Source organism: Glossina fuscipes, unplaced genomic scaffold (assembly GCF_014805625.2).
Source record: "Glossina fuscipes isolate IAEA_lab_2018 unplaced genomic scaffold, Yale_Gfus_2 61, whole genome shotgun sequence".
Lineage (NCBI taxonomy): Eukaryota > Metazoa > Arthropoda > Insecta > Diptera > Glossinidae > Glossina > Glossina fuscipes.
Window position 1 is genome coordinate 136,512 of NW_023998433.1, and position 27,820 is coordinate 164,331.

Sequence of the window (27,820 nt, forward strand, 5' to 3'; positions counted from 1 at the left end):
TGCTCAAGGGAGTCTGTTACCGTGGCGTTTAGGAGTATGTCTTATGAGGTTTACGAATTGTATTTCTATCCGTTACGTAGAGATATCCATGTAATTGTAGTAATGAATTCGATGCACTCTGTATCGAAGTAATTACTACCTAACACCCGTTGGAGATATATGGATTCAGTGTTGATTCAATGTCTCGATTTAGGTAGCATAATGTGTGAAAATAAAAAATAACTTTCCAGGTTGCATTTACAGCATATTATTTTTTAGCCAAATGATGTCCACTGTTAATGAGAGTGAATGCGGATGCAAGCTACCTGGCTACCTAGAGTGATCCCAAAATTGTGTCCTACCATTAATATCGCAGTCCAATACGATTAGAGTTTTAATATCTCTATAGATATGATAATGTCTAATTGATTAAAAAATAAAGAAGTGTAGTGTTGAGATATACGTAAACCCGCAAAAAAATATGGCTGCATGAGGAACAGGCTGTAAATGATTTATACAAACTTTTTACGAAATATTATTCGACCAATTGCCAGTGTTTTCGGTCAAAAGAAGACTTTAATCGACTCTTTAATTCGCTCGGCATTAGGAGATCGTATATCAACTTTGTAATGATCCATCAATTTTTCTGTACAGTTCTTTGACGACGTTATTTATCGACTCGAATTAGAATTTATCGAGGCAAATAAATTTTTGAAAGAAAAGTAACTAAACCCATAACAAAATTAACAGATTTATATTTGAATATAGAAAATGGCCACTCTCTCTCACTTTAGTTTTTCATCACAATTATATTCTCTTACTCTTTTTTTCTTTCTGTTTCTTTCTCTCCGCCTTTATCCATCTCTCTCATTCGCTCTCTTTTTCTCTTTCTCTCTCTCTCTGTCACCACCTGTCTTTCTTTCTATCTCTCTACGCATAACAATGAGAAAGAGCTTTTGCTCGAACCACCCTCTACTTAATGATGAGCTTTTTATTTGAAGTTCTCTACCAGACCGGAAGAAAGTTTTTTTTTTTTTTTTCTATCCATAATTTTTTTCATATATTTTTTTAGTTTTCCTTTTTTTATACTCAGTCGTTTACGTTCAGCCATGGTATTTTAGATTCAGTTCATCTTGAACGTGCGACGTGTTAAGTTTATTAATTTCTTTGATAGACGCGTCTAAACGGTGGTAAAAAGTTTTTTTTTAAAGAATCTTCTTTCCCTTTATGCTTTGTGCAATATTAAATATCTCCGGAAAATTGTTCCATTTATTCCACTTATGTGTTAAAAATAAATTTTTTTAGACGTAAAGAAAGCCAAAGACAAAAGTGCGAATTAAAAATCTTCTCAATTTTTTTCCTAAAAAAAAAAAAACGGAAAAAAGGTGTTAGTTAAATACTTTACTTAATAAAAATTACTGTGCCACTTACTAATTATCTGCAAGTACTCGTAACATTTTCTATAATACTAATTAAAGGTGTTGTTTATTTATTTATTTATTGTATTTTTTTGATAAAAGATTTAAAAAAATTCCAATTCATATCCGATGTACAAGTGCACCTCTCTGGCAGCGGAAAAGAATAACCATTAAATATATATTCTTTTCAAACACTTAAGGATATATTTTAAATTGAATTATTAAAGGTGTGTATATTTGTATGTATTTATGTATATGGCTCATATCGGTTTCATATATTTATATATATATACAATATATATAATATATATATATATATATAATACATATTAATTATATATATATATATATACATATACACATACATATATATATATATATATATACATAAATATATTTAAAGTTAAGACTTAAGATGAAAAATAATTTCATTTCAATTCAATTTCAATGACTGTGTTTGTTATGAACAATATAAAGCGAAAAAAAGTTACGCATATTGCATTTTTTGTTTTTTTTAATTCAATCTGAAAATATGGTTGGTCTTCATTCTCTCAATGTAAATATTAAAACTAGATTCTAATAAATATATTGAAATAAATATATTGAAATTCACTTTATCAACCTAAAAGTATGCTTAAGTATGCTTAGTATGTGTATAAGTTAACGAGAACTTTTATCTAATATATCTCGGGATTATACAACGATTTTTTTAATATGTTAGACCAGAATTAATGGGAAATTGGGTTAAAAACCAAAACAATTTGCAAAATTTTTGTTGCTATTTGGTTTGCAATTTGTGAAGGTCTTGTATAAAATACAATAAGAACTTATACGATACGTTATTGCAAATGTATTTTATGCTTATTCCACGATAACCAATAAATTTTAAAAATTCCGCCTTTTTTTCGTCCAATAAATGCTATTTGCGGCTTAAGTATAGTCGATAATTTATAAAGGAAATACAGTATTAACAAAAATAAATAAAGAGAAATTTTTCATTCGCTCTTATTAGAATCAATAAGGTTTAGGTTTTGATGGTCTTGTATTTTAATAAAAATGATAATAGTTGACAAAAATGAAAAAAAATTTTATCCTTGAATACTTGAATATTGGTTATGTAAATTGTCTATGTGCAATTTCGACTTATATGTTGAGCTTTACTTGCAAGCTGGACTAACTATTTTGCATCCTCCCGCAGAGAGCAAAAACTCAAAAAAGAACATTTAAAGGCATGCTTGAGAAATTCGTTATCACATATATATAAATGAAAATAAACAACTTGCACGAATATAGCAATTGAAGCTGAATACATGATAAAGTATGTTAGGACCGCGCCTTTCGCGTACAGTAGAAGGAAAAAAAAATTAATTTTTAATAAAATATGTTCAAGTCTAAAAAGTTATAATAAATCTACATCAGATCGGTTTTTGGATTCGCACATACTCAAGGCACATTTAGTGTACGGATTAAGCGAGATAGGACAGTAGGCCACATAAAAGCAGGCTAACTTAGTCTAAAAAACGTGTCATTTGCCTGTAAGTAGTTTTGCTAACAATGGGTCACAACTTGTATCCCGATTAGAATTTCTTTATCTCAGCCAAGGAGAGATTGATGAGTTAGGTGAGCAGTATTGCCATTTTATTTTATTTTTTTTTTTAACGAAGCCGTTCGCGATGCGAATTGGAAAACTTTTTTTAGGGATTAAGTTGTGAATATTAAGGAATCGTAGACACTTTTTTGGAATACCTCGGGTAAACGATATTTTTTAGAAAATTTGTCTTTCGAGAATATAGCTGTGTTTCACCAGATATGTAATATTTCTTTCACCAAAGAATTAGAACTGATTTCGTAATTTTTACTTTTCTATTAAGACAAAATAGAATGCATGATCCACCATTAAATATCCAACACCACTCTGTAATTATATATATATATCGACTTTTGAAAATAAGGTGCTAAATGGAAAATGGTCGAAAAAAGTGGTCCCATCCAAACCATTTTCAATAGCGTTCATCCTTGGGCTAAAACGCGTCGACGTACTATATTTCATTAGACTATCTCACAAATTGCGGCCTGTAGGCGAAGCACAAGAGAGCAAGCCAAGTGTAAGGGCGGGCAGGCAAATTTTGATCGGTTCAGAAATTGACTGTGGCAATTGTGGTCATATTTCAAGTCCTTCTGATCAAAAAAATGCAGAAGATGCAAACCATTTAAGTCGCTCTCACAATTAACCAAGGGAAACAAAAACTGATCTTCGTGAAACCATTTTTCATAGTTTATTTTCGCCCTGAAGCGATTTTTACATATTTAGGAATGTTTCGTTAATTTAATTTAGTTTTTCATAGGCCTCGCTAAAGCTGTTTTTTTAGTAACATTTGCAAGTTCTTCGGAAGTGAGCTAAAAATCTTAAACTTCGTAAATTAATTCATAATTTTTTTATCCGCCTAAGTGGCCGAGTAGGCAAAGGATTTCAGCTAACCACTCAATTGTCGTGGGTTCAAAACTCAAACGCAGTAAGCCGATATCTTTACATGCTGGTGCTTTAAGTCTGTAGACAGTAGACTTTGAATTTATTGTTCTTGCTAAATTAATCATAATGGTAATAATAATTCATAATTTAATTACTAGTGATGACTTTAGAAATGAACTAAATTCGTTTATAATATTTACCGTTATTTTATTCCTAATTTTAAAAATATGCTGAAATGGATTACCATGTAACGATTGTTAATAAAACGTCAAGATTGCCATGAATATTAATAAGAAGAACTTTGGACAAAGGCAAAATTGAAGGTTAAAACTAATAAGCAAGGGATGGAGCTTTCGGAGATTACGTTTGGAGGATTGTTGAAAAGCAACGGATGTGCTACGAACCCTTTAATTTGCAAAGGAAGCTGTATCACCATAGCAAATAATACTCTGACGGTGTCTCCCAGACAAGCGATATAGTCATCAACTTTTAGAACATTAGAACGATTTTCATAAGAGATGACTTCACTTTGTCTATAAGTATTTTTCATATTGTGACTTCTCCATGTGAAAGCAATGTCTTTAAGCCTTATGCCCGACTAAAAATTAGCTATCTTAAAAGTACGCAAATAGCTTTCGATAGTTTTGAGTAGATCGGGTTTTGGGCGAAAACAGCTAAACGTTGCACGCGTTAACTTCTTTGTTGCTGAATTCCAATATAATGACAGATTGTAAATACTCGTTGTATTGCGAAATATGTATGAGAAGTAGCCACGATGCACGCTAGAAATGCCAAGAACTTTAGCAATAAAGTTCAATGTTCATGCCCCCTAACTAAGTATAATGTATTGTGGATTGATTCAGTCAAACGGAATTATCATTAAGGAATACTAACAACCAAAATTGATGTAACTGAACCGAAAGACAGCCACAATATACCAAAAGACATAATATTGTGATTTTTCAGACTCATTTGTCAAAATTCTCCTAGGAGTTGTTCATAGTATTGAATTGGATTATGCTAATCCCTACGTTATGTGCATCAGCCGTTAGTCTGTTTGCTGAGCGCTTAGTTTGACTCAATGAACTCTTATTTCTTAGAGTGCGATTTTTATGTTCAAACTGTACGTCTGCCGTCTTTTTTTTGCGGATAGCTTGAAAAGACCAGTTGTCTTTCCTATACGAAATTTACAATTTGTCAAAAGGTCGTTAAATTATAATGCTTAGGACGGATAGTTTTTTATATTCTCTCGAAATCAGCGGTTTCCAGTGTTTTCCATAAAAAACCGATGAAAAATTATTTCTACAACTAATATTTTTTATGAAACTCATTATGAAGTGTGGAGAAATTTCGAGTTTATTTATTTCCGCATTAAAAATACACTTGATTAACATTTAATACGCTTTAAGTGCTTACAGCAAAAAAAAAAAAAAATAAATAAAAATAAAAATAAAAATAAGAGAAAAAAAGAATTAAAGTAAAGTGAGAAAACATTGGATGCTATGCAGCAAAAGGCTTTCAAGTAAAAATAATAAGCACGAGAAAAATATCGATTTTTTTCTTTATTTTTCATTTCTACACACTTTTCGTAACTTACGAGCAAAATAATAACATAAAACAAGCTTTAACTTTTTAATGAAAAAATTTTTTTCTGCTTTTGAATTTGTGAGAAGTAGAAGCAACTTTTGCGTATTAAAAAGAGTTTGGAAGCAGAAAAGGATCAAGCAAGGGATTATGGCTTTTATAATTGTTAAATGAAAGTCTTAATAAAGTTTGCTTTCATTCATAAAGTTTACATTTATACGTACATTTTAATTTTTTTTCGCAGGTTTTTTTCTTAAATATAAAGAATTAAATAATGTAATTAAATAAGTAAAATGCAAAAATTTTAATTTTATCATTTTATAATTAACTGCTCTGTGCACTGAAAGAATCCGTTACATTGATAACATAAAATAACATGACATAAGTAAACAAATCTTAAGTGATTAATACAAGAACTATAGAAAACGTAAATCGATCGATATTGCATTACAAGAACTATAGAAAACGTGAAAGAGTTGGGTGTCGTTACCCCTGCTTATCAAGATTGTGCATATATGCTTTTTAAATTCCCGGAATATGGGTTTTTTAAGTTCATGATTGATTCGTGTAGGGTATTTCATCGGCGGTTGTGGACCACGTTGGTCTTTCTATTTTTTTTGTTTAACAGAGAGAAATCACTTGACAGCAAACTTTGCTGTCTGTGCAACAGAAAAATAAATCCGAACTTTCGGACGAAGGGCTTTAGACAAAGTCATAATCCTTGCTTAAGTCACTACAACTAATAAGATTTATAGTGTGTGAATTTGATGCTTCAAAAGACTGTTTTCTCTTTTTAAATTTGCAATTTTCGCAATAAAATTCGAATCCTTATACATACATATAATACATTTAGCACTTGTTTACATTTAAAAAAAAAAAAAAAAATGATAAAACTATAATGGATGATAATAGAAAATGATTACAAATGATTTCTTCTCTGCAAATGAATTCTTCTCTTCTCTCATTTCAATATAGTAAAGTCACTAAAAATTCAGACTGAATTCTTTAACCAAAACGTGCGTTAATCTACGTCTCCATGTATTTAGGGGGAGAGCTTATCAGGAAGTTGCGATTCGAAAACCGAATTGCAGTTTATTGAATAAGTCATCCCAATCATGCAGCCCTGCCCGTTCAAAGTGCATTACGCGTCAGCAATTGTTTTCCTTTTTTTACTGATAAGAGAGTAAGCTGAGCATCCACTTCGCAGACATGTTTCTGAACTCGAGATGCATTTTCATAATATTTTATCGGCACTCTTTCGACCTGCTCAGTTCAAAGGAAAATAGTAAAAGTCGTGTTTTGGAATTTTCGAAAAAATCATGCAGCCGTTGATGGGTTTCAATAATTTTGTATTAAACAGATTTCGAAGAACTCTTTCTTTCAATTTTATGGCGGTTTCTGCTAACTTTTACTTGATATAATGACAGCATTCGAACGCCATCGATTGTGTTGTTCACTAATTTATTCTCTAGGTACTAACATAAATTTTTTCGATATAAACCATGCTAAAATAAACTCCCGTTTTGGTAGAGATATGCACAAAGGTGGACAAAAGAATAGGTGCAAGGTGTGTTTTTCAGTTCTATACCACTGAAGTTGTAAAAGACGGCTGCCACAAAGCCAACGCAACATTTTGACAAACCGTAACACTATTTAAAATTGATTCTGAGAATCCCATCGGAACTAGTTCTCGCAGTGAAAAGTTGGAGGCTTTTTATTGTTATTTTAGTAGCTTTTTCAAGCAGGCAATGAAATAAGTACATCATCTTTAACGTTGCGAAAAGTGAAGTGTTCGTAATATTTTCGCGTATGAGCGGATTGTAAAGGTAAATTGTATTTCTGGAAAAGGAAATGCAATATGAATTAATTTTTATAATAACATTAGTTGGGTCGAGCACATCGTTGCAGTGAAGAAGCAGGATGGATAGTTCGCCAGGAAATCAGGGAAAAACGTGCAAATTTTATTGTCACAACACTCGGTCGGCCGTAAGCTCCCTAAAAAGTATTGAGAGTATTAAAAAAAACTTCTCTAGCTTCCGATAATCCGATGATAATTTTACCAAAGCGCAATTCCTGAAGCGCAAGCCTAGAGAAATTTCCAATGAAATTGGGAATGTTGTGCCATCCCAAATTATTCGTCGACGATTTTTAGGTGCCCTTTTGCTCAGAGAATTTAATATTGAGAAGAAGAAGAAAGTATAGCGAAAATATGTGAAAAAATGGAGATACTTCGGAGCGGGGAAGCAAGAATTAAATATTTTAAGTAATGGTGCGACAAGAAATCTACATCGATCAAAAGAAGAAAATTCTATAGTATTTATGCAATGAAATTTGTATTTATATAATAAAAATATTTTATTTGCCCATCGATGAAATTTCGTCGGCGAGAAAATGTTTTAAAACAGAATTTTGGTTTCTTTTGATTAAATAATAAGAAATCGTTTTTTAATAAAATCTTTAGAACGACAAAGAATATTACTGAGAAAACAAGGGATGTGAAAATACAAACAAGAATATGAGTATTTCTTTCGTCGCCATGGCCATTATGTTGTTGTGCATAGAATTAATTACTAAGTAATATGTTTGCACTGATTACTGCCGCAATCACTATAAGGATATATATATATATATATATATAGCGCGTATACGCACATATAAGTAGATAAAGCGCACAAAAAAATAAGTAAATAAACATCATAGCTTGTCATATGCTAGGCCGACACAAATAAGTGTATTGTTGCACGTGTTTAATTGTGTTCGTATGCAGAGCAAAATATTAAACCGACAAATGTACAGACACTCCTAAAATTTTGTATATTGTGCGGTAAAAAAGATTTTATGTCCATGAATAAACACACACATAAACATGCCGCCATCTACATTCGTCATGTCATGGTGACGAGAATGATGATGGTGATGTGGTGGTTAACTGGTTTGTTAGTTAGTTGAATGATGGAATCCGGTGTCTGGCGTATAATGTTCATTTAATGTTCACATGTGCGCTTTGGGTAACGTTCCGCTGAATATGTACAACAATTACATTACATTGTTTGTCAATTAACCGCATTCTCGTACGTATGCAATATAGCATGTAACCTATCATATAAAGTTTAATTAAGCTTAAAATAAAATTCAGGGCAGATTTTTTTTTTTTTTTTAAATCAATTTATTAAAGATTAGAACTGTAAAAGAAAAAAAAAGTTTATTAAAAATATTGTGTAGTTTTCAAAGCATATTAAATTTATTATATCGTTAGTAAAAGAAAAAAATTTCTTTCGAAAACACTCTAAGATTCTCTCTAAGATTAATGAACAAAATATTCCGAACCGCGTTTTCCCATAAATCTAGGTAACGTTCTATTGAATAGGAATAAAAACATCAGATGAAATTATGCTATGGAACATAGCTACACCGTATAGACTCCTATGTTAAATATAATATAATGGATGTGAAAAAAAAACATACATTTAAGGGATGGCATTTTGTATGTGCCTAACACGTTACCGGTCAAAAAGAAGTGGAAAAAGAGAGAAAGACCTAGAAAACAGAGCATCCTAGTGGATGCACGTCTAATCGCTCAGTGTTGTATGACTTTACCTATAAAGCACTCACACTTCATCTACGGCTAAGTATAGCCTACCACGCGCTGAGAATTGAACCCGCGACGCGCGACCCTTGATAACCGACTACGCGGCGGCATTAAAAGCAAGATGGCATGTGATGTCATATACCAGATAATATAAGTCAGCTTGCGTCTTTATGTAGTTAAGTAAAATACTTTTTAAATAAAAGAAAAATTTAATAGTCAAAGTGAGTGGAGATTTTTTTGGAAAGTTTGCCTACAACGAAAATTGCAAGCGTAAAAAGCCGTTGGCTAGTTAGGAATATTCGTGGGCATAAAGTGCATATGGTGGCATCGGCAGGGTATAATGTATTACAAGCAGTTAAAGCCAAATGCAACTGTTACTGCAGATATCTACCGACGTCAATTGAACAAACTGAGCGCCGTATTGTTGCAAAGAGGAGCAGCAATAGCGATTAACAAGCGCAAAGTCATGTTCTTGCATGACAACACTCGGTCACACGCTGCAAGGATTGTCAGTGATACACTCTTGCAGCTCGAATAGAAAATCCGGCCGCACCGAGCTTACCCACTAAACCTAGCGCCTTCCGATCACTTGTTCAGATCGATCCAGCACGGCTTGACTTGCACCCTATTTCGAAATCCTGAAGAAGAGCAAAAATGGGTCGGTGATGGGATCGCTGCCAAACTAATATCGTTTTTTCTCCACGGGTGTCGAAAATGATGGAAGATATTTTGATTATTGTATATTGTACCTAATAAAAAAAAAAATATAACAAAGAAAAATCTTTTTATCTAATTTCTCTTGTCCCTAAACAAATTATTCTTTGTTTTTTGTTGCTGGTTGTGAGCTTACGATTCGTTACGTTGTAATACGAGACTCTGCAGAACTTCAACAAATTTAGCTTGGATACAGTTAGATCTTAGTTCGTAACAAATTTGCCGATATGTTTCACATAAGTTTAACATGAGCGTCCTAAGGCATTCAAGCTTGTAGCTTTGTAACGTAGAGTTAAACTCATAGAGGAATTAAGGACTTGACTCGAACACACTTATTTCTTAAGTTTTGATATTATGCGCCTTATCTATCGATGTAAGTGCATTTCCAAAATTCCTTTTCCTATCCGCCTATACAGTACAGTAAGTGTGCAGATATGCAAAATTTTGCTACAGGAAAAACTTATATTGTTCATACGACGCTAACGAGACGTTACTGCACGGTGTATATATATATATATATATATATACGTATATTGGTTAAGGCACTTCTTGAAAATTTTACGAAGCTGTAATAATTGTAAATAATAACAATACGGATTTTATACCTTTATTTCAGATTTAATAAAATCGTTATTCCCTTAATATATATTTAAAGGTAGAATAATTCAAGCGTTAAAACAAGCATTAAAAAAAAGAGCACAAAAACTTGAAAAACAGTACATTTTTTGCAAATTACAATTTCCTGCATTGAACTAAAATACGCATACATACACATGTATAAACAAAATCGGCCACTTGAGCACCATTAGTAAACCGTATGTTTTGTTTGTTTTGAAAGTTCAAATAGTTTTTAGTAGTTTGTCCTGAAGATTGCAATATATAAAAATTTTAGCAAAAACAAAAAAAAAATTTATATAAATGGATGCGATGTAAAAACTGTTGTACCTGAACAAACCCAAACTTACATATTGGCATTTTATTATAAATAAACGCATACACCTAACCCCACATGCACAGATACAATTGCACAGGTATTCTAAATGAATTCAAGCGTATTTTGTGTTGACAGAATACATTTACATGAAAATGTTGATGAGTTTGCTATTTTTTCTCTTTCGCATTTTGATAGCCACAATCGAATGACGATGGGTAAGCACTAACTTCGTCATTGCATCGACAATGCGAGCACAAAAATCATTATCAGAAACGCAAAGAGCAATTTTAAAACCGACACAACCATGTCTGTCCCTTCTCCTTTTGTGTTCTTTGGATTTTTGCTCGATTCTTTATTGTTAGAAAAGTGTTCCGGACTTGAGATGAATTTAAAGATTATTTCTAGCCAGGAAGGAAAGAAATTTTGAATAGTAAAAATTGTCGTTTTCCTGAATGTGTACGTCGAGCACACTGAATAGCTTTCAATAGTTGGGGATATAAGGACGAAGGTTCCTTCAAACTTCAAGCTGCAAACTTAAAACAAGCTTTTCTCGAAACCATACTTTCGTCTTTTAGACTCTTCACCTGGTTGACATAGTTTACCTGCAATCCCAAAATAAGATTTTCTAACAAGCATCCAAATACCATTATTTTTATAAATTAAAATTTCAAGCGAATTTCGATTTTTCAAAAAAAAAAAACGAACTTTTGATAACATTCTACAAAGTTGTTTAGAAATTGTGTCATATTTTTAGAAAACAATTTTCCATTTACTCGAAAACGGTGACCTATTGCGATACGATAAAAAATTGCCAACTAGAAACCAGGCGTTTTGTATTGCGAAAACTTTGAGGACTCCATCGCGTTCGTTGAAAAATGCAATCCAAAGAATCTTGTATTTTCACGTGTAGAATCCTGATCATTAGGAAACCTTTTTATTTTTTGCATTTTGAAAACTTAGAAAAGTGACTTCAATCAAATGTTCATCTAAATCATAGAATGAAAACAATTTGCTTCACTCGTTCCAACTGACGCAAGAAATAAGTTATTATTATTTTAGTCTTTTCCACAAACCTACTCTTTGATAGGGTCAAGCCATTTTGGTTTCAAAACGTTTAGAGGTTAGATCTCAACGTTTAGTATTTATTTGTGGAACAATAATAACGTGGATAAGTTAATTAAATTTATTTTCAACATGTATATGTAATTCGACCTCTATCGTCATAGTTTCTAGTCTACATTACACCCAGTTAAGTGAACAATTGAATGCTTCGTGAAAAAATTCGAATCGCTTTATACATATTATATGGTTTCTGCGACAGCACCACTTAGAACTTGGACATAAGCGCAAGTTTGTTATTCCCAATAGCTGAGCTTTTTTGTAACCAGTTTGTAATCTATTTCTCATTAAAACGTAAAGCGGCTCGTATTTAAGACCTCTTTGACTGTACGAAATCTGTAAAATCTGTAAATTATAGCACGTGATATAATTTCACACCATAACATAGATGTGAGTGATAATTTCAGACCATATTTTAGGAAGAAATTATTGTACTGAGAAAATTTCCTTTGGGTTCCATGAGAAAACCGCCGATTTGTGATTAGTTGATTATCCAAAAAATTTGGGGAATTGGAAGAATAGAACATTATGAGCATTTTTGTTTTAGTAAATGATCGAAATTGAAATGAACCGACTTTATGTAAACAGCATCTCTAACCCCCCCTTAAGTTTGGCTTTGCATTTTAAACATTTCTCATCAAGCAGTAATGCAGTAAAACCCGTCGTGAACATGTACTTCAGACATATTAAACAAGAAGACTTCAAATATATATTTATTCATATAACGACAAACTGAAGGAAAAATATATTTTGACTTAGGCTACACAATTTCTGAATGACTTGTCGTTAATAAACATTTACACTCTTCCTTTGCTCGTAATGGAATTTTATCATCAAAATGTAACTTTGAACCCGATTGTTAAAGAAAATGTGGTGAAGTTTGCATCGAGTAACGTCTACGGTTGTTTCATATTACTGTGCCATATAACTTTCAACTTTATTTTAACCGCTTGAGTACCAGACGGTTTTGACAAAAAAACACTGTCGAAAAATCCCAAGCAGCGCGATCGCGCTGTTTAGATTTTATGTCGAGAAAAACCAGCACATTTCGAGCATTGTCGACAACTGACGGTGCCTTACGTATTGTCGAAGTCGAGCGCGATATAATTACAATAGTACTATAGTAGTGCAATAATATATTACAAAATAAAAATTTCTATTTTGGTGTTGTGTTTTCTATAATTTTGGTGGAACAAACTTGAAATATTTATTAACAAACAATTTAAATGCATTTAAATACATAAAATTAAACAAGCGCTATGGCGCCGCTTGGTATTTCTCGACATCAAATCTAAACAGCGCGATCGCGCTGCTTGGTACTCAAACGGTTAAAACAATTAATTAAAAATTTTTCTTACGACCTAAAGATTTCGCACCAAAAGCAAGATCGAAAACGAAACTTTACAACATCTTTTACAATATCTTCCCTTAATAGAATGCAATCGGATTGAGTTTACGCGAAGAATCTTAAAACCTCTACTGAAAATATTCCACCAAAAATGTGTCCGTTAAAAAATAGTTTTAAAGTGATGTGTGATCAATAGGATGTATAGTTACATATATGTGGGTAATTCCATGCACGAATTTCGACAAAAGCCATAACCTCTTATCTGTCGCACCTAAATATTTATACCATACATATAAAATCCAGAAGGATTTAAGATGAAACCCTCTTCTATTATACGGATCGATTCAGACTCATTCCTTGAATCGATTCAGGCTTGTCTGTCTTTACGTCTGTCCGTCTGATAACTATCCATGTGCTCTTGTCTTCAAATTATAGGTCGCAACTTCTGAAACACTTTGATGACGACGTGTTTTGGCTCTAGGACATCTATTGAAAACGGATAGGATCGACTTTTTCGACATTTTGTCATATAATGCCTCACTTCGATATTTTCACAAAATTTTCAAAGAGATCGAGGACATATATAAAACTTAAATACATTTTGATTATGAATATAGAAGGAAACAACCTGCATTATAGTTGTCGACGCAATGAATTATTTTCTTTCCCCACAGATTGACATGCATCGAATACCCACTAAAACCTAAGCGCTATTTACCTTGAAAATGCGATAGATAGATGGAATTATGCCAAAACTTTCCAAATTTCATCGAATAGATCTTTCGCATTTTACTATCTATGATATATATTGGGCAAACTTGTAGCTTCGAACGATTTCGATCGTTTTTTTTTTTGTGATGAATAAATATATATATAAAACATAACCTTGGAAGGCTAACGCCATGGGGTAGTTCGATTTTGCGCAGCCATTTTAAAAACTACGAAATTGTTGCGATATATTATTGATAGTCACCAACATAAGATTTTCGACCTGGTTTCTTTTGTTGTTGCGAAAAGAAATGAAAAAATAAATTTACCCTTACAAAAGTCAGTTACCGATAATAAAAAACAAAAAGCCGGCAGGAAATACTAAAATATTTTTACTCTACTCAATTACAAAAGAAAAGCCACGGCATAAGAGTCAACAACCCATGCAACAACAGTTGGTAATGAGAGCAAAAAAAAAAAAAAAATTTAACATAAATCCTTAAAAAGAGTTCAAAAATAGAACAACTGAGAATAGGTAAAAAAAAAACAACACAGACTTACACTCCCACTCTCGTATATTTGCCGCAGCCCCCCCTCCCCACCGCCACCTCAACGTACACTATCAACCAAAAAGCAAATAAAATATTCTACAAATTACAAAAGTATGTAAACTTTTCCTAATGCTTGTGGCATTACTAAACAACGAACATACACACACGCAACATGGATAAGGCAAGAGCGAAAGATGATGAAGTGAACGGGGCTGGTAGGGGGGGAGGGGGGAGGGTGAGGGGTAAAACTGGCAAAATAAATGAAATAAAAACTAAACATATATAGGTTTACACAAATGTAGTTTTAATACTTGGCAAACAAACAGACGCAAACATACATACATTTACATATACATATATACAAGTATACATACCTTGATAGACCGACAAACTTATACGGAGTAGTGAACAAAATAGAAACACAACATGCCAGCACATCAACAATTTTCAAGAATTTTACAGTTATTTTGTTTCCCCCACCCAGTCCTTTTTTCCTTTGCTTGACTATAAAATAAAGTACAAGCATAGTTGTTATTATGCCAGCATCGCCTATTACCGCTAGGCGAACTGCGCAACTAAACACAAATTATGCACAAAATGAGACTACAATAACAATAACAACAACGAGAACATAAACAGCGTGAAGTAACAAAATGCCAAACAGTAAAAAATCAACTGTAACAATATGTATAAACAGAGGAACACTCGCACGCAATGACACGAACCAACCAACACATTATAAATTTTATATGGGTTACACAAGTAAATCATGTAAAAATTGTTTACGTATGCAAATATGATAAAAAGACTAGGAAGAGAAAACACAAAACAAAGAAATGCAGTTATTTTTTAAGTTGTTAGTTTTCTTGCTATAGTTACTGGCGTCTTTTTTCTTTTTTTTCTTTTTTGTTTTTTTTTTGGTGTTTTACTTTGCGTTGTTTTACAGCAAAGTTGTGCCTATAAATTTCTTTCTTCCCTTTATTTTTCCTTGAGCTCATAAATATGTTATCATATTTCGTCATGAACAGGCAGGAGCTCATGATGTTTGTCGCTGTAGATGTATACTGTTTAGTTTAAGCTGCTGTGGTATTTGTCGAGGAGTATTTATTTAGTTTAAAAGTTTTGTTTTTATTTTTGTTTCTTTTTCGGTTTCAGTTTCTGCTTCGGTTTCTCTTGTACTTATTCACTGTCTCAATTTATTCATTTAGCCACTAAACAACCGGAAATAGTTTATAATTGTCTGAAGAATTTCATACATATTTATATTTCTGCATATACATGCGTGTGTTTACTTTGGCGCATTAAAACGTTTACCTATACATCATAAAAGTATATATTAAGTTTTACTCTTGTAGCTGCTGCTGTTTTTGTTTCACTTGAATTTTACTTCATTAAATATATTTACATTAACAAGAATACGTTACCGCAGGGTAGCTTTGTTATATTGACATTTTTTTTTTTTTGTAATACGTAAAAGATTTCAAAAAAAAAAGCCGTCTGCGTAACGTTAATTAAAATATTTGTAGAACTATTTTTAGCTAGCCTTAAGTACATTGGATAATTTATTATACAAAACGAGGGGAAAAACACAACACAACAAAGCACATGCGTACATGCTATGCAGCAACTTGAGGTTATTATTCAAGCATCAAATAAATAATAACAATAATAATTTTGTGTTTCTTTTAAACAAAAGCATGACATTTTATAATATTTTATCTGCACATAGGCGCGTACCGAGAATCGAGTAAATTTGAAAAAAAAAATGTGAACTTAAATGGTAGCAACTAATATAAAATCGAGCTATGCTAAAATTTTCGGTTAGCTTTCCTACTTAATTTACAGACCGGATATCGATATATCGATTGAACGAGAAACTGACAGAACGAACGATCGACGAAATCGATAAATAAATGGGTCGACAAAAAAAAAAAAAACAAAACAGATTAACGAAGTATTAGTAAGACAGACGAACAAACGGACATGTTGATAGACCGACGAAGCGAAAAAGTCAAGCAACAAAACGACAGACTAACAAAGCATTGAATCCACCCAAAACTGACTGAACGGCAGATCTATAGATTATTGCTTTAGAGTCATTCTGTGTACGCCGAATTTTGAATTCAGGATTTCATTACACACTTGAAGTTTAAAATTGAAGAACTTTAATAAAAGATCAAAATCATCATAATACCTACCTGCATAAATACAATCATCCGTACATACATACAAAACATTGCAATAAATTAGAAGACGAAGAAGTGTATTAACTAAGGCAAGTTCAGAGAGAAATAAAATGAATTTACATAGACTAAATACCATTAAGTATCTAAATCCGCCTGAGTGGCCGATTAGACAAAGGATTTCGATTAGTAACGCAACGGTCATAAGTTCAAATCGCAAGGGCGCGAGAGTTTTCAATAAAGCAAATACCCTTAGTTAGTGCTTAGCAAGTGGTTTAAGACTTTACTCTTTGAATTTATTTCCCTGGTTAAATTAATTGTAATAATAATAATAATAATAATAAATATGTGTTAGGTTACGGTTGAGAAATTGTTATTTTTCAGTCATAAAATATACGTGTTTGGAGGAAAATTAAATAAAACTTTGCTTGCATAAGTTCGTGGTATGACATAAAGATGATTATATCGACGAACTCGCATTGTTCTTAGATATAGTACCAACCTACCAACAATACAAATATTAGCTTAGAATTTATACTTATTTTGGTAACGCTGGACCCGAAACTTATATTGTTTCATTGTTTTATGTAAGCAAAAGTATTGCCACTTTAATGATTATAACTTTTAAACTAATAACTCAAGAATAACATGAAATTTTGACGCGATTCATTTAAGGGTTATTACTATCTACACAAAATGTCCGATGTTTTGATCATCATCGTAAAAGTCTAAATTGGTTTAACCCTGTTTTCCTACACACCAGCCGATAATCGTTTAATTTTAGACCGGGTGTGATCGGATAAATTCAAAGAGACAAAACAAAAAAACGTCTTTGCCTAATAGATTCTAATCGAACTGAAATTTTCCGATTTGACAACAATCGATTTTTGTGCAGATAGCAAATATCAAATATTTATGGACAATATGTCTTAAAAGAAATCTTTCCAATTTTTTTGACATCATTTGAAAGATACTGCATAAAGGTCTTGGTATTTAACAAGAAAAATACGAGTTTTTAATTTGAACGCATTAGACTTCACCAATCGGGGGTTTTACTTGTACATTTTCTCTCTCCTCCTCTATGTACATCGTACATATTTTATAAACTTTAATAACAATATAGGACTAATCAAATAGGTAACACGCTTGAATAAATATGTAAATAGTTGAATGTTAATATGTTCTTTCTATCATAAAGCTTAGTTTAAAACTTTATTAACTGAACTCTATTACGTTATTTTACAAATATCTTTAATAATTTAATTCGAATACATCTTTAAAGTTCTTAAAGAATAAATTATTTTATCCGTAAAAACGTTCTATCCGGCCCAATGTTTCCCACTTCCGTATCAGCTTTGTTATTAGTTGTTAATTTACTAGAAATTGAGAGATCTTTGAGGAAAAAAGTCTTATTAGTATGTCTTGTAGGTGTGTACTTTAATAAATACAGTGTACACAATAAAAGGCATAATTGTGTATATGCCTGAAGTTATTTGAAACATTATAGCCAGGCAGAGACGGGCATTAGAAATCCTACACCACTTCGCCTAGTCCAGTAATAATACACACAAAAATTACATACTTCTCTTATTAATGCAAAGGCATATTTTTGATGAAAGCGCACATATTGGAGGATACTCAAAACATCGAATGACGTGATCTGAATTTAGCAAACTTCATTTAATTGCTAAATATTTTATAATTTTGAAAAAACTAGAAAATAGACTTTCTCTCTATAGGAGAGGTTGCTTTCCGTGGTAACTCCTATATATTGTTACGAAAATCCCAAATCCAGTTAATCTCAGCTAAGTAATTTTCGTAATAATAAATTCCCTAAAGAAGGAAACACCAAATGAGCAGTCGCAGGCGCCTCATGCAGCTGCAGGCCTATGAAAACGATTAGCGGAAAAGCAGGCTGGGATTAGAAAGAAAACAATAAATTTAGGTATAGAATTTGTGGCAAGGGTTTAACGTCGGTTCCTGCCTGAAAGGCTTAACCCCACGGCGGCCCATGCCACTTTAAGCGTACTACGCCCCCTGGCGAGTTAGACAATCCCCACAGAGTAGGGGCCTAAACAGCACCAGAGTCCAGAACGGTTTATTGTGTATGGAACAATGAACCCCACTCTGGTCAGTGGTGAGGCCTAGCCGTACTCGACTGTTCCACTTTGGCTAGGAACTGCCAACCACAACCACCACAAGTACTCCCCGAAGGGCCACACCCAAGCAGTCAGGACTCACAAATTGATCAACGATATTCGTTTAAAAGGGAAAAATTGCGCTCGCTTCCGCCATAAGGCTTCCACGGCGCCGCTGATCAATTACCACCGCAGGCATCCGTGACATATGTTCAAAAGTATATAGGCAAAAGGGGAAAAAGCCTTTCCGTCAAATCCCTTTTTTAATTTTTGCATGTATTAATTCTCAAGAGAGTTTTTAATTAATAGGCCAAAGGGAAGGCCATCCGTCAATTTCTTTTTTGTATAATTAATTCTCTCTTGAGAAAATTTTTATTCCAACGACTTTATGAGCAAAGACCATCATACACCCGCAGGCATACGTGGCTTTGTGAGGCGAGCCTCCTGACCCCCGTGACTCCTAGTTTGTTTTGCAAAGCCTTTGGCTTACTTTGGGCGGTTGTTAAAAACAACCGCACTTGCTTCGGATTCTCCATACATTCTGGTAGCCAACACCAAGAACTACTTTTCTTCGAGATATATAGGTCTCAGGTATTGCACTGACATGGCAGGGGCGATCTACCATGCACTCGCTAGATTACTACCTTCAACGTACTTAAAAACCATTCAGAAATTTCCTAGGTAGTAACTAGCTATAGAGTGAAGAGTTCATCTTCCAGCTAACCCCTCCACCATCTCTCAGAAACTCGTCGCCGAGTTAGTAGCCCAAAACCTTAAACCCTTCTTAGCCGGCCGAAGCCGTTGCCCGGGGATCACCACTGGGAGGTGAGGGTTTCGGCCATCCAAATATAAAAGTAGTTTGTAAGGTTAAATTAAAAAAAATAATATAAATACAGTTGTGTAGGGTGCGATCGAGGAGAAAAATTTCGGCAGATTTTGAGAAGAGGAAAACATGGTATTAAAAAAAATGCGCTTTTAAACCAAATTTAGGTATAGTAAGATGCTTGTAAAATTGTATATAAATAGAATATTTGTGAAAAGCAGACTAACTGTCTGGCAAGAACGTAGAAGTTGAGAGTACGGCCAAAATAAATTGTAAATAAATATTCCTACTGTTGTGAAAGACAAGGTAGTAAAATAAAAGAACTTTGAAGTGTATTTCTCTTGATCAAAATATCCACGATCTAGTGATACGGACTGTATCTTATAAAAGCGAATTTCATAACAATATGTTAGACATGATGTTTGTTCCCTTTATAAAATATATCTATTTGATTCAAATTCCCTATCGGTCAATCATTTGCTACAATGCTGCTATAAGCCAGTTTGCACAATAACATATTAAGAATTAAGCCTTTTTCTGAAGAGCTCTTATCACCCATCAGAAATCTTATATGGAATGGGACCAAAGAATGGATATTTAGCCCAAATTTTGTGGTCTTAATTTTTATGTTAAATTACTATCATGAACAAATTTTCATCATAAAACGCTAATATTCAGGCCTTTTTGGCATGTAAAAGTTTACATTTGCTGATAATCCTTATATATGGTGGCATTCAAGAAATAGACCTTCATGGCCCAAATTCAGTAAGATTGATTTTTTATGCCAATTTACTATTATGAACCAACTTTCATCTGGAAATATTGAAAATTAGACCTTTTTTCCAAATAAAAATTTCGTTTTTTTAGGAAGATTATATGAGAGTGAGTTCAAAAAATTTCCCCGACCGAACTAAATTTTCTACACCAATTTAAAATGAGGAAACACTATTAGACGGCGGGTAATGTTCGGGGAGTGCTCGAAAAATTGGTCCGATCCAAGCCATTTTCAATAGCGTTCATCTTTGGACCAAAGGACGCCAGCGCAACGAATTTCGTGAGTGAAAGACAAGAAAGGACAAACATCAGGCGATCAGGTGGTCAGACGTACAAAGAAGCTTAAATCGATTCAGAAAATGATTCTCAATCGATCGGTATAACAAAAGCTAGTCTATCTCAAGTGATTCTGGATGTTGCGTATATTCGAACAAACTTAATATACCTCGTACGACAAGTAGTGTACGGTATCACAAAAGAAACAAAATTCAACTTGCTTTTGCCCGGTGTTTTTTATGCGCTTTTTATTTGTTCGATTGGTTTTAAACGACTTATTTCACTTGTGCGTGTTGTTTTGTGCAACTTGTTTGTAAGCGGTGCATAAATATGCCTAGAGATACAGAGAGAAAGAATGTGTTTGCGTTATAGACTACGACGAGTCCTATGTCCAATCAGAATGTATACTTTAACCATTTCTTTCATTTGGAAATAGTTTTCTCCCTATTTCGCAAGGCTTGACCATATTTTCAAAGAAAGACTTTTACACAGCCCCTTCCCACCGCATGGAATAATTTTCCTTTAATATGTTGTAAAAATTTATTGGTTATAGCTACTTATAAAGTTACTGTACACCTTTTTTTTATAGCTTTTCTTTGTGGGGCTTGATTTGTAAGCATTGTTAACATATTTTTTCTTCACTTAAGTTACAGCTAACTAACACCAACCTAACCCTTTCGATATTTAAACAGATTAATAACTTGATTATACCTTAATGAAAAGAACGTTCAGTTATTTGTCAAATTATGAATAAATGGATAAAACACTATACCGTAAAACACTGAAAGGAAAAAAACAATTTTTTTACACATACAATTTTTTATCGCAAACGTTTAACTGTCTATTAACTTAAATGCTCTCGCAATCAATTATAATTTTTTAAAATAACAAAAAGAGAATATTTTAATATAAAAGCAATATGCAAATAAACATTATTCCTATTAGTTAATTAATATAAAACGTAATGAAGTAAAAAACAGTGGTTTTTTCTTATTAACAAAAAAAATAAATGAATTAAAGCAAAATGATGATTATCGATATTGATGTTAATATTATTAAATTTTTTCTTTCAAGTAAGATAGAAGTTGAAGTAAATTAAAATGTCAGTAAACATTCACACGTTATGAAGATCAAAACTTTTCGATGATTTATGTCGCCGCGAAAAAATATTAAAGACTCTATACTTTATACCTTTCATATTTTTGCTGGGAAGCACTGCACGAGCGATCAAATCACACTGATCAAGCTGATACTTAAATCAATTCGATCTTATAGATAACCGTAAAAAACTCCATTCGCATCATGCTCGCTATAATCGATCATAATATGCGGGCCAATTATGGTGAGAAACATAGCGCGATTAACCAATGCTCTTAACCAATCTATCCATTAAATTAACTATCTAGTAAATTAACCAATCTATCTATCTATTAAAACTAAATCTATTTACCAATGAACAGTTAAGAGTTTTTTTGGTAATAAATACTAACCTGCTTATTATCTCAAGTTTCTGTTATGGCGTATGCTTCTATTAAAATAGTGTTTGATCAATTCAGAGATTGTGTTTAATTTCCGTAGTCATTTAGTACCAATTAACGTCTTAATATGATTATCTAAACGAAGAGCATCTTCGGCATAATATGCATATTAGAATCGGTCTTCCATACATCAAGCAATTTTTAGCTCATTTGCAATTGTTTATGAAACTTCGGTCGTAACCTTATATCACTACTTACGTTCGATATTAACCTGGGAGGTAATCACATAGTTGAAAGTTAGCTTTCACTCTTTTTTCAAACAACTAACAACGAAAGCGAAAGCTAACCATTTCAATTGTGATTATCCCCTGATCGTGCAGGGAGAGAAGCATTGCGTCGACCAGAAATTTTCTCAATGAAATGGCTTTTTGTTTACGACGCCCTTTTACCAATTTATCTTCGAAATCCATCTTTGTCGTTCGCATTTAAATAATGTCTACACTTCGGATACTTTCATTTAAAAGTAAGTGTAAAGCATATCTTCTCGAATTGTCGTAAAAAATGACTCGATTGAATAATGTTTTCTTGACAAACGTAAGAGCTTGAAGCAATACGAATATGTTCAGACTTTTGAGCGTCTTTCCGCTCGCTTTTACCTGAAATTTTTCTTGTTGCAAAAATTGAAATTTACCGCAGGCGAAGTTTGCTAGAAGCCATTATTTATCAAGACGAGCGGGAAAATTTTTAGAAAGAAACATTGAAAGTAGCATCAAAAACTTGGAGACGAAATTAAAGCAATTGTCGACATAAAATTTGTTAAATCATTTTAAGAAAAAATAGTCCTAAGTATTACTTAAGACTATGTAAACAATAATATTTATATTACTTTAATATATGTTAGCATTTTACGTAGTGGACAAATACGAGAGTTGCGCACACATGAAGGGTACAATATTTTCTTTTTTTTTAAACCCATCACTCAAGGCTGAGGGCTATATTGATTTCATTAAAACCTTTGCAACGCCCAAAAGGAAACTTCGGAGACCCAGCAAATTATATTCTTGGTCAGCATCAAATTGTGAACCGATTTAAGCATCATCGTCTGTCCGTCTAACTATCTGTGTAATGTCTATTGTGAACCTTCTTCTGTCCGCAAAACGGAAGCTATCGTTTTCAAGCCGGGCAGAAACATTGAAAGCCCTTGTACGCAAGTTGGTATTGTAATTAAGCTAAGTCCGTCGAAGGACATGCCTACAATACTACGTAATGTGAGGACACCTCGGTTTTTCCAAAGTATTAAAAAATTGGTTTTTTGCTTATTGCTTGCAAACTGCAGCAGATAAATCCACAAATATTTAAACGTATATTCCATTTGTAATACTGTATAATGTATACAAAAATGGAAAAAATCTTAATTTTTTTGCAAAACTTTTATGACGCACCGAAACAAGCTTTAAAAATCCCATACGGTATATAAATTCTTAGTCAATGTCAAACTCAAAATACATCCTAACATGTCCGTGATGTCCATGTACCTATCTGTCTGCCTGCGCGACGACGTAGTCGCTATAGTAAACATTATCCCGTTCGCAAAAATAAAGGTACTGCCTATACACATGCAAAAGAATTTGAAAATAGTGCAAACACGAACACGTCTACAACGCCCACGCGTCTATATAAAAAAAAAACTGTGAATACCTTGTTTTTTTCCTTGTTTTTTGCTTGTTACTCATAATCCACAACCCATACAACATATAAATTTCTACCTTTAATCTGAAAATAGAAAAAAGCGCAGCCGCGCCCACCCAATACGGTATATGAACATTTAGTTCTTTTCCTTCTTTTAGGATCGCGGTGATGGATATAAAAGAATCGGTCTCGGCCGAATATAATTTTCTTACCTGTTGTTTTTTTTTTTTATTTTGTATTAATTATAAATTCAATGCATTATAATTCATTGTTTTCGTTTTTTCATTATCTACTTGCTTTCAGGCTGTTTGTAACGCTTTTCTGTAATCAACATTTTGCTCCCATTTGTTGTGAATCTCATCAATAAAAAGAAAAAAAAAGAAAAAAAAAAGAAACGTTAAAACTAAAAGTCAGAACAGGACACAACGAAAGCGAGAACATTTTTAAATCAATACACAAAAGTACACCCGGTTGCCCTTCGGCTTTACTACGTATGCCGAGCAACAACAAATAGCAATTGAATTGTGTTGTAACATTATTACGCACATATCATAGAACGAAATTGAAAAAAAAAACAACAAAATTTTTTGTAAAAGTAAAGTAAACAATTGTATTTCTTTTATCATCACCGCCGTCATCACAGTCATCACATCAGCATAGTCATCATCATTATCACCATCATCATCATCAGTATTAGTTAAACATTGCTATCGCCATACAAAGCAAATAATACACAAAGCACCAGCAAAATGAAACATTACCACCGTCAGCTGTTATCGATGTGCACAGCAATGCTGGCATTGGCCTCCTCCATGTCAATGTTGCCACATTTAGCACATGGCACAACGGAGGTACAAGAGACACCATTAGCACTGCCGGTTGCCGAACAGACACAACCAACAACAGCATCACAGGGTGAAATCTGGGAAGAAGACGATCATGAAATATTAATACGCAATGAACGCGGCACAAAGAACGATGGTAAGTAACAGCACCAGATATTCATGGTAAGTACAAATACAAGTGTTTGTCCCTATTTGCTTATAAAACGCTTGGTATTTCTTATGCTACATGTCTGTATGCTTTGCTTTCATATTCTAATGCCACCATCACAGAGAGAAGCAAATGTGTGCACAAGTTAACGATTTCTTTGCAAGTTTCCTCAAATATTTTAAGAGAAAGTATTTACGTTGAAAAATCTCAAATCTCTGTTTCAAAAAGGATCAAAATGAAGGAAAAATAAAAAAATGCTAAACAGAAATGATTAAGTTCGTTATGTGTAAGTTGTATCATGAATGAAGACTAAACCGTTCAAGTTAAAAAAAGTTTCAGGAGATTTTGATCGACTCTTCTCCTCCATCCCGTTTTGCTTCGTTAAAGAATACCTTTTGCTTGGACGCATCGCAACTTATTGCAGTTGGTTTCCGATTTTTCAAGCCAAATTGTCGCTCATAAACACCCAGTCGATATGATAATTTTGTGTATGCAGGATCTGTAGCCATATTTTACATACAGTAATCGCCCATATTACGCGTTTTCATATTACGCGATTTCAATCCCCCGTATAAGACGGGCATTCCCCCATATACATATATCTGTACTGTGAAATTTATAATGATTTTCACGTGCAAAAGATTCGTTAATACCAAAAACAGAAAAATGTTTGATGATTTAGCTTATACGAGATCGTAAGAATGTGTTATACGGGAGTACCCATAAGACGGCTTTTTCTATAACGCGAAACCAATCTACTGCGTTATAGGGGGAGTTACTGCAGCGTTAAGGTACTGTACAACTAAGACACTGCAGAGTTATTGGACGCTTTGCGAGGCGTACTCAAGAGTATTCAATGAAATAATTTAAACTTGCATCTTGGGGAAAACGGTGAAAGTGGTTTAAGGTTATGCATCCAACTTGTGTTTTGCTATTTAAAGGTCATCAAATCTTTACCTTTTTAAAGTCGATTACTGACGATGAAAAGAAATTCGCCGACAACACTGTTATTCAAGAGAAATTACATTTGCTGTGCGGACGGTTTGCTCAAACGGTCACAAAAACTGAATTACATTCAAAGTAGAGCATACGGTTTACATAATGAAATAAAAAATTAATTGGCTGCTGTTACTTAACGTACGCATTTTTACACCCATGTATTGTTCACAATCAGATCAGATCAAAACAAATCGTCATTAAAATTTTCAAATAGAGAAATTAATTGATTTTCAGGCAACTCTAAATCGTACACTCAATCCATCACTCTTTCCGTCCGCTATGAATTAATAGGAATGACAGAGCACAAACCTTTAGTTAGTAACGTGAAAAGACGTTTCGTTTTTTTTTTTATCCAAACATCTCCAAACTGGTAAAGACTGTAGTTGCAGTTCTGTAGACTAAGGGTTTTAAGATTTAAAATTGAAATTATCAATTAATTTAGTAGAATAACAAATAGACGGAGGTGAGTTTTATTCAAAATCTAATCAGCAGATTTTGAATGTCGTTACAAAGGAGCGGCGACTTCATCTCCTATATCCCACAACTGCGAACCGATAGTTTCCTATTCTAGAGATCGAGCCGCCAGAACTAATTTGACATCGCTCTCACAATATTACCTGCCCGTTCTTTTCATATCCAGCTCCACAAACTGCAAGTGAAAGTCGTGGCGATAATCGCAAGACCTTATGCTGGCTTTTAAGTCGTAGATCAATGGATATGTGATGTAAAATAGAAATTCGAAAGCCACGCTAAAATTCATTACATACCCAAGGTGAAGTCAAAATATGAACTAGCAGTTGTAGAAGTGAAAGTGTCGCCTGTTAAAAAATCAGCGTAGTAAGCATATAATTACAGTACAACTATCGTAATTAGATGAAATTGCGCTTAGATTAAAACACAAAGAGCTGAAGAAAGGAAACAAGTAAGAAAATTATATTCGCTTTTGACCGAATCTTTTATACTCATCATCGCCATCCTAAAAAAAATGTGAAATAGAGAAAAACGATTACAGTTTCATACTCTGTAATATTGGGTGAGCGTGGCCGATTTTTCTTTTGGTTTTAGAATAAAAGTGGCGATCTATATGGTGTATGTGTTGCACTTTATGAATAACAAAAGACATGGAACAAAAAAAACGGAAAACGAAGGTGTTCACGGTATTTGTTACACAGGCCTGTTGCGTGTCCCCTGTCCAGCCGGTGACATTTTCAAATTCTTTTGCAAACATTTTCACTTTTTGGTAATATATTCATTTTTGCAAACGGGAGAATGTTTACCATAGAAACTACACAGTTAAGCAGACGGACAGGCGGACAGATGGAGAGACCAACAACAACTATCAAAGAATTTATATTCTTTAGAAGATTTGCGAAACCTGTTTCTGCGCGTTACAAACGTATTGAAAAAAAATTATATTTTGATACTCTATAATACTGGATAGGCGTAGATAATTGTTTCCATTTTTGCACAGGTACTATAGCATTGTCCATAGAATACGCATTCAAGTTTTTGCACGTTTATCTGCCATAGGTTATGAGTCATGATCAAAAAACCAATTTTTTAATTCTGTTGATATACAGACATGCTCTCAGTTTACGTGGTGTTGTAGGCGTGTTCTTCCGCCGATTTGGCTCATTTTTAATACCATTCCGAGCATAAGAATTTCCAATGTTTGTGCGAATTTTGAAATTAATAGCGTTATTTTTGTAGACAAGACAGGGGGATTATGTAGACGAACAGCTTAAATCGATTCGTTATACCTTCCAGTACGTGGTATAATAAAATATAAGAACGTAAAGAAGAATTTCGCATTGTTAATGTGAAAAGAGGGGATTCAGTTAAAAATTCTAGAGAATCTCATTGCTTAGGAAATCCATCTTCGTAGATGTGCTCAAAAAATTTATTTACAAGGCAACATTCTCAATATTTACAACTTGCAAATGGCAAAGAGAGAGAAAGAGAGAGAAAAACTTAAAATCGTAAACTATGCGGGGCTTCGATTCTTCCTGACGAATATAATAAAAAATATATTTCTTTACAAAATTTTTCAGTT

The 27,820-nt window shown here is 33.2% G+C and overlaps 1 protein-coding gene across 1 annotated transcript in view; it reads left to right on the forward strand.

The window, feature by feature from the left end:
• Positions 1 to 1,187: 1,187 nt before the first annotated feature.
• Positions 1,188 to 27,820, forward strand: part of LOC119637896 — a 34,958-nt gene continuing 8,325 nt past the window's right edge. The window contains exons 1-2 of the mRNA XM_038034337.1: positions 1,188 to 1,624; positions 24,079 to 24,756. Coding sequence (XP_037890265.1) covers positions 24,525 to 24,756 — 232 coding nt within the window. The 5' untranslated portion in view covers positions 1,188 to 1,624; positions 24,079 to 24,524. The remainder of the gene's footprint in view (positions 1,625 to 24,078; positions 24,757 to 27,820) is intronic.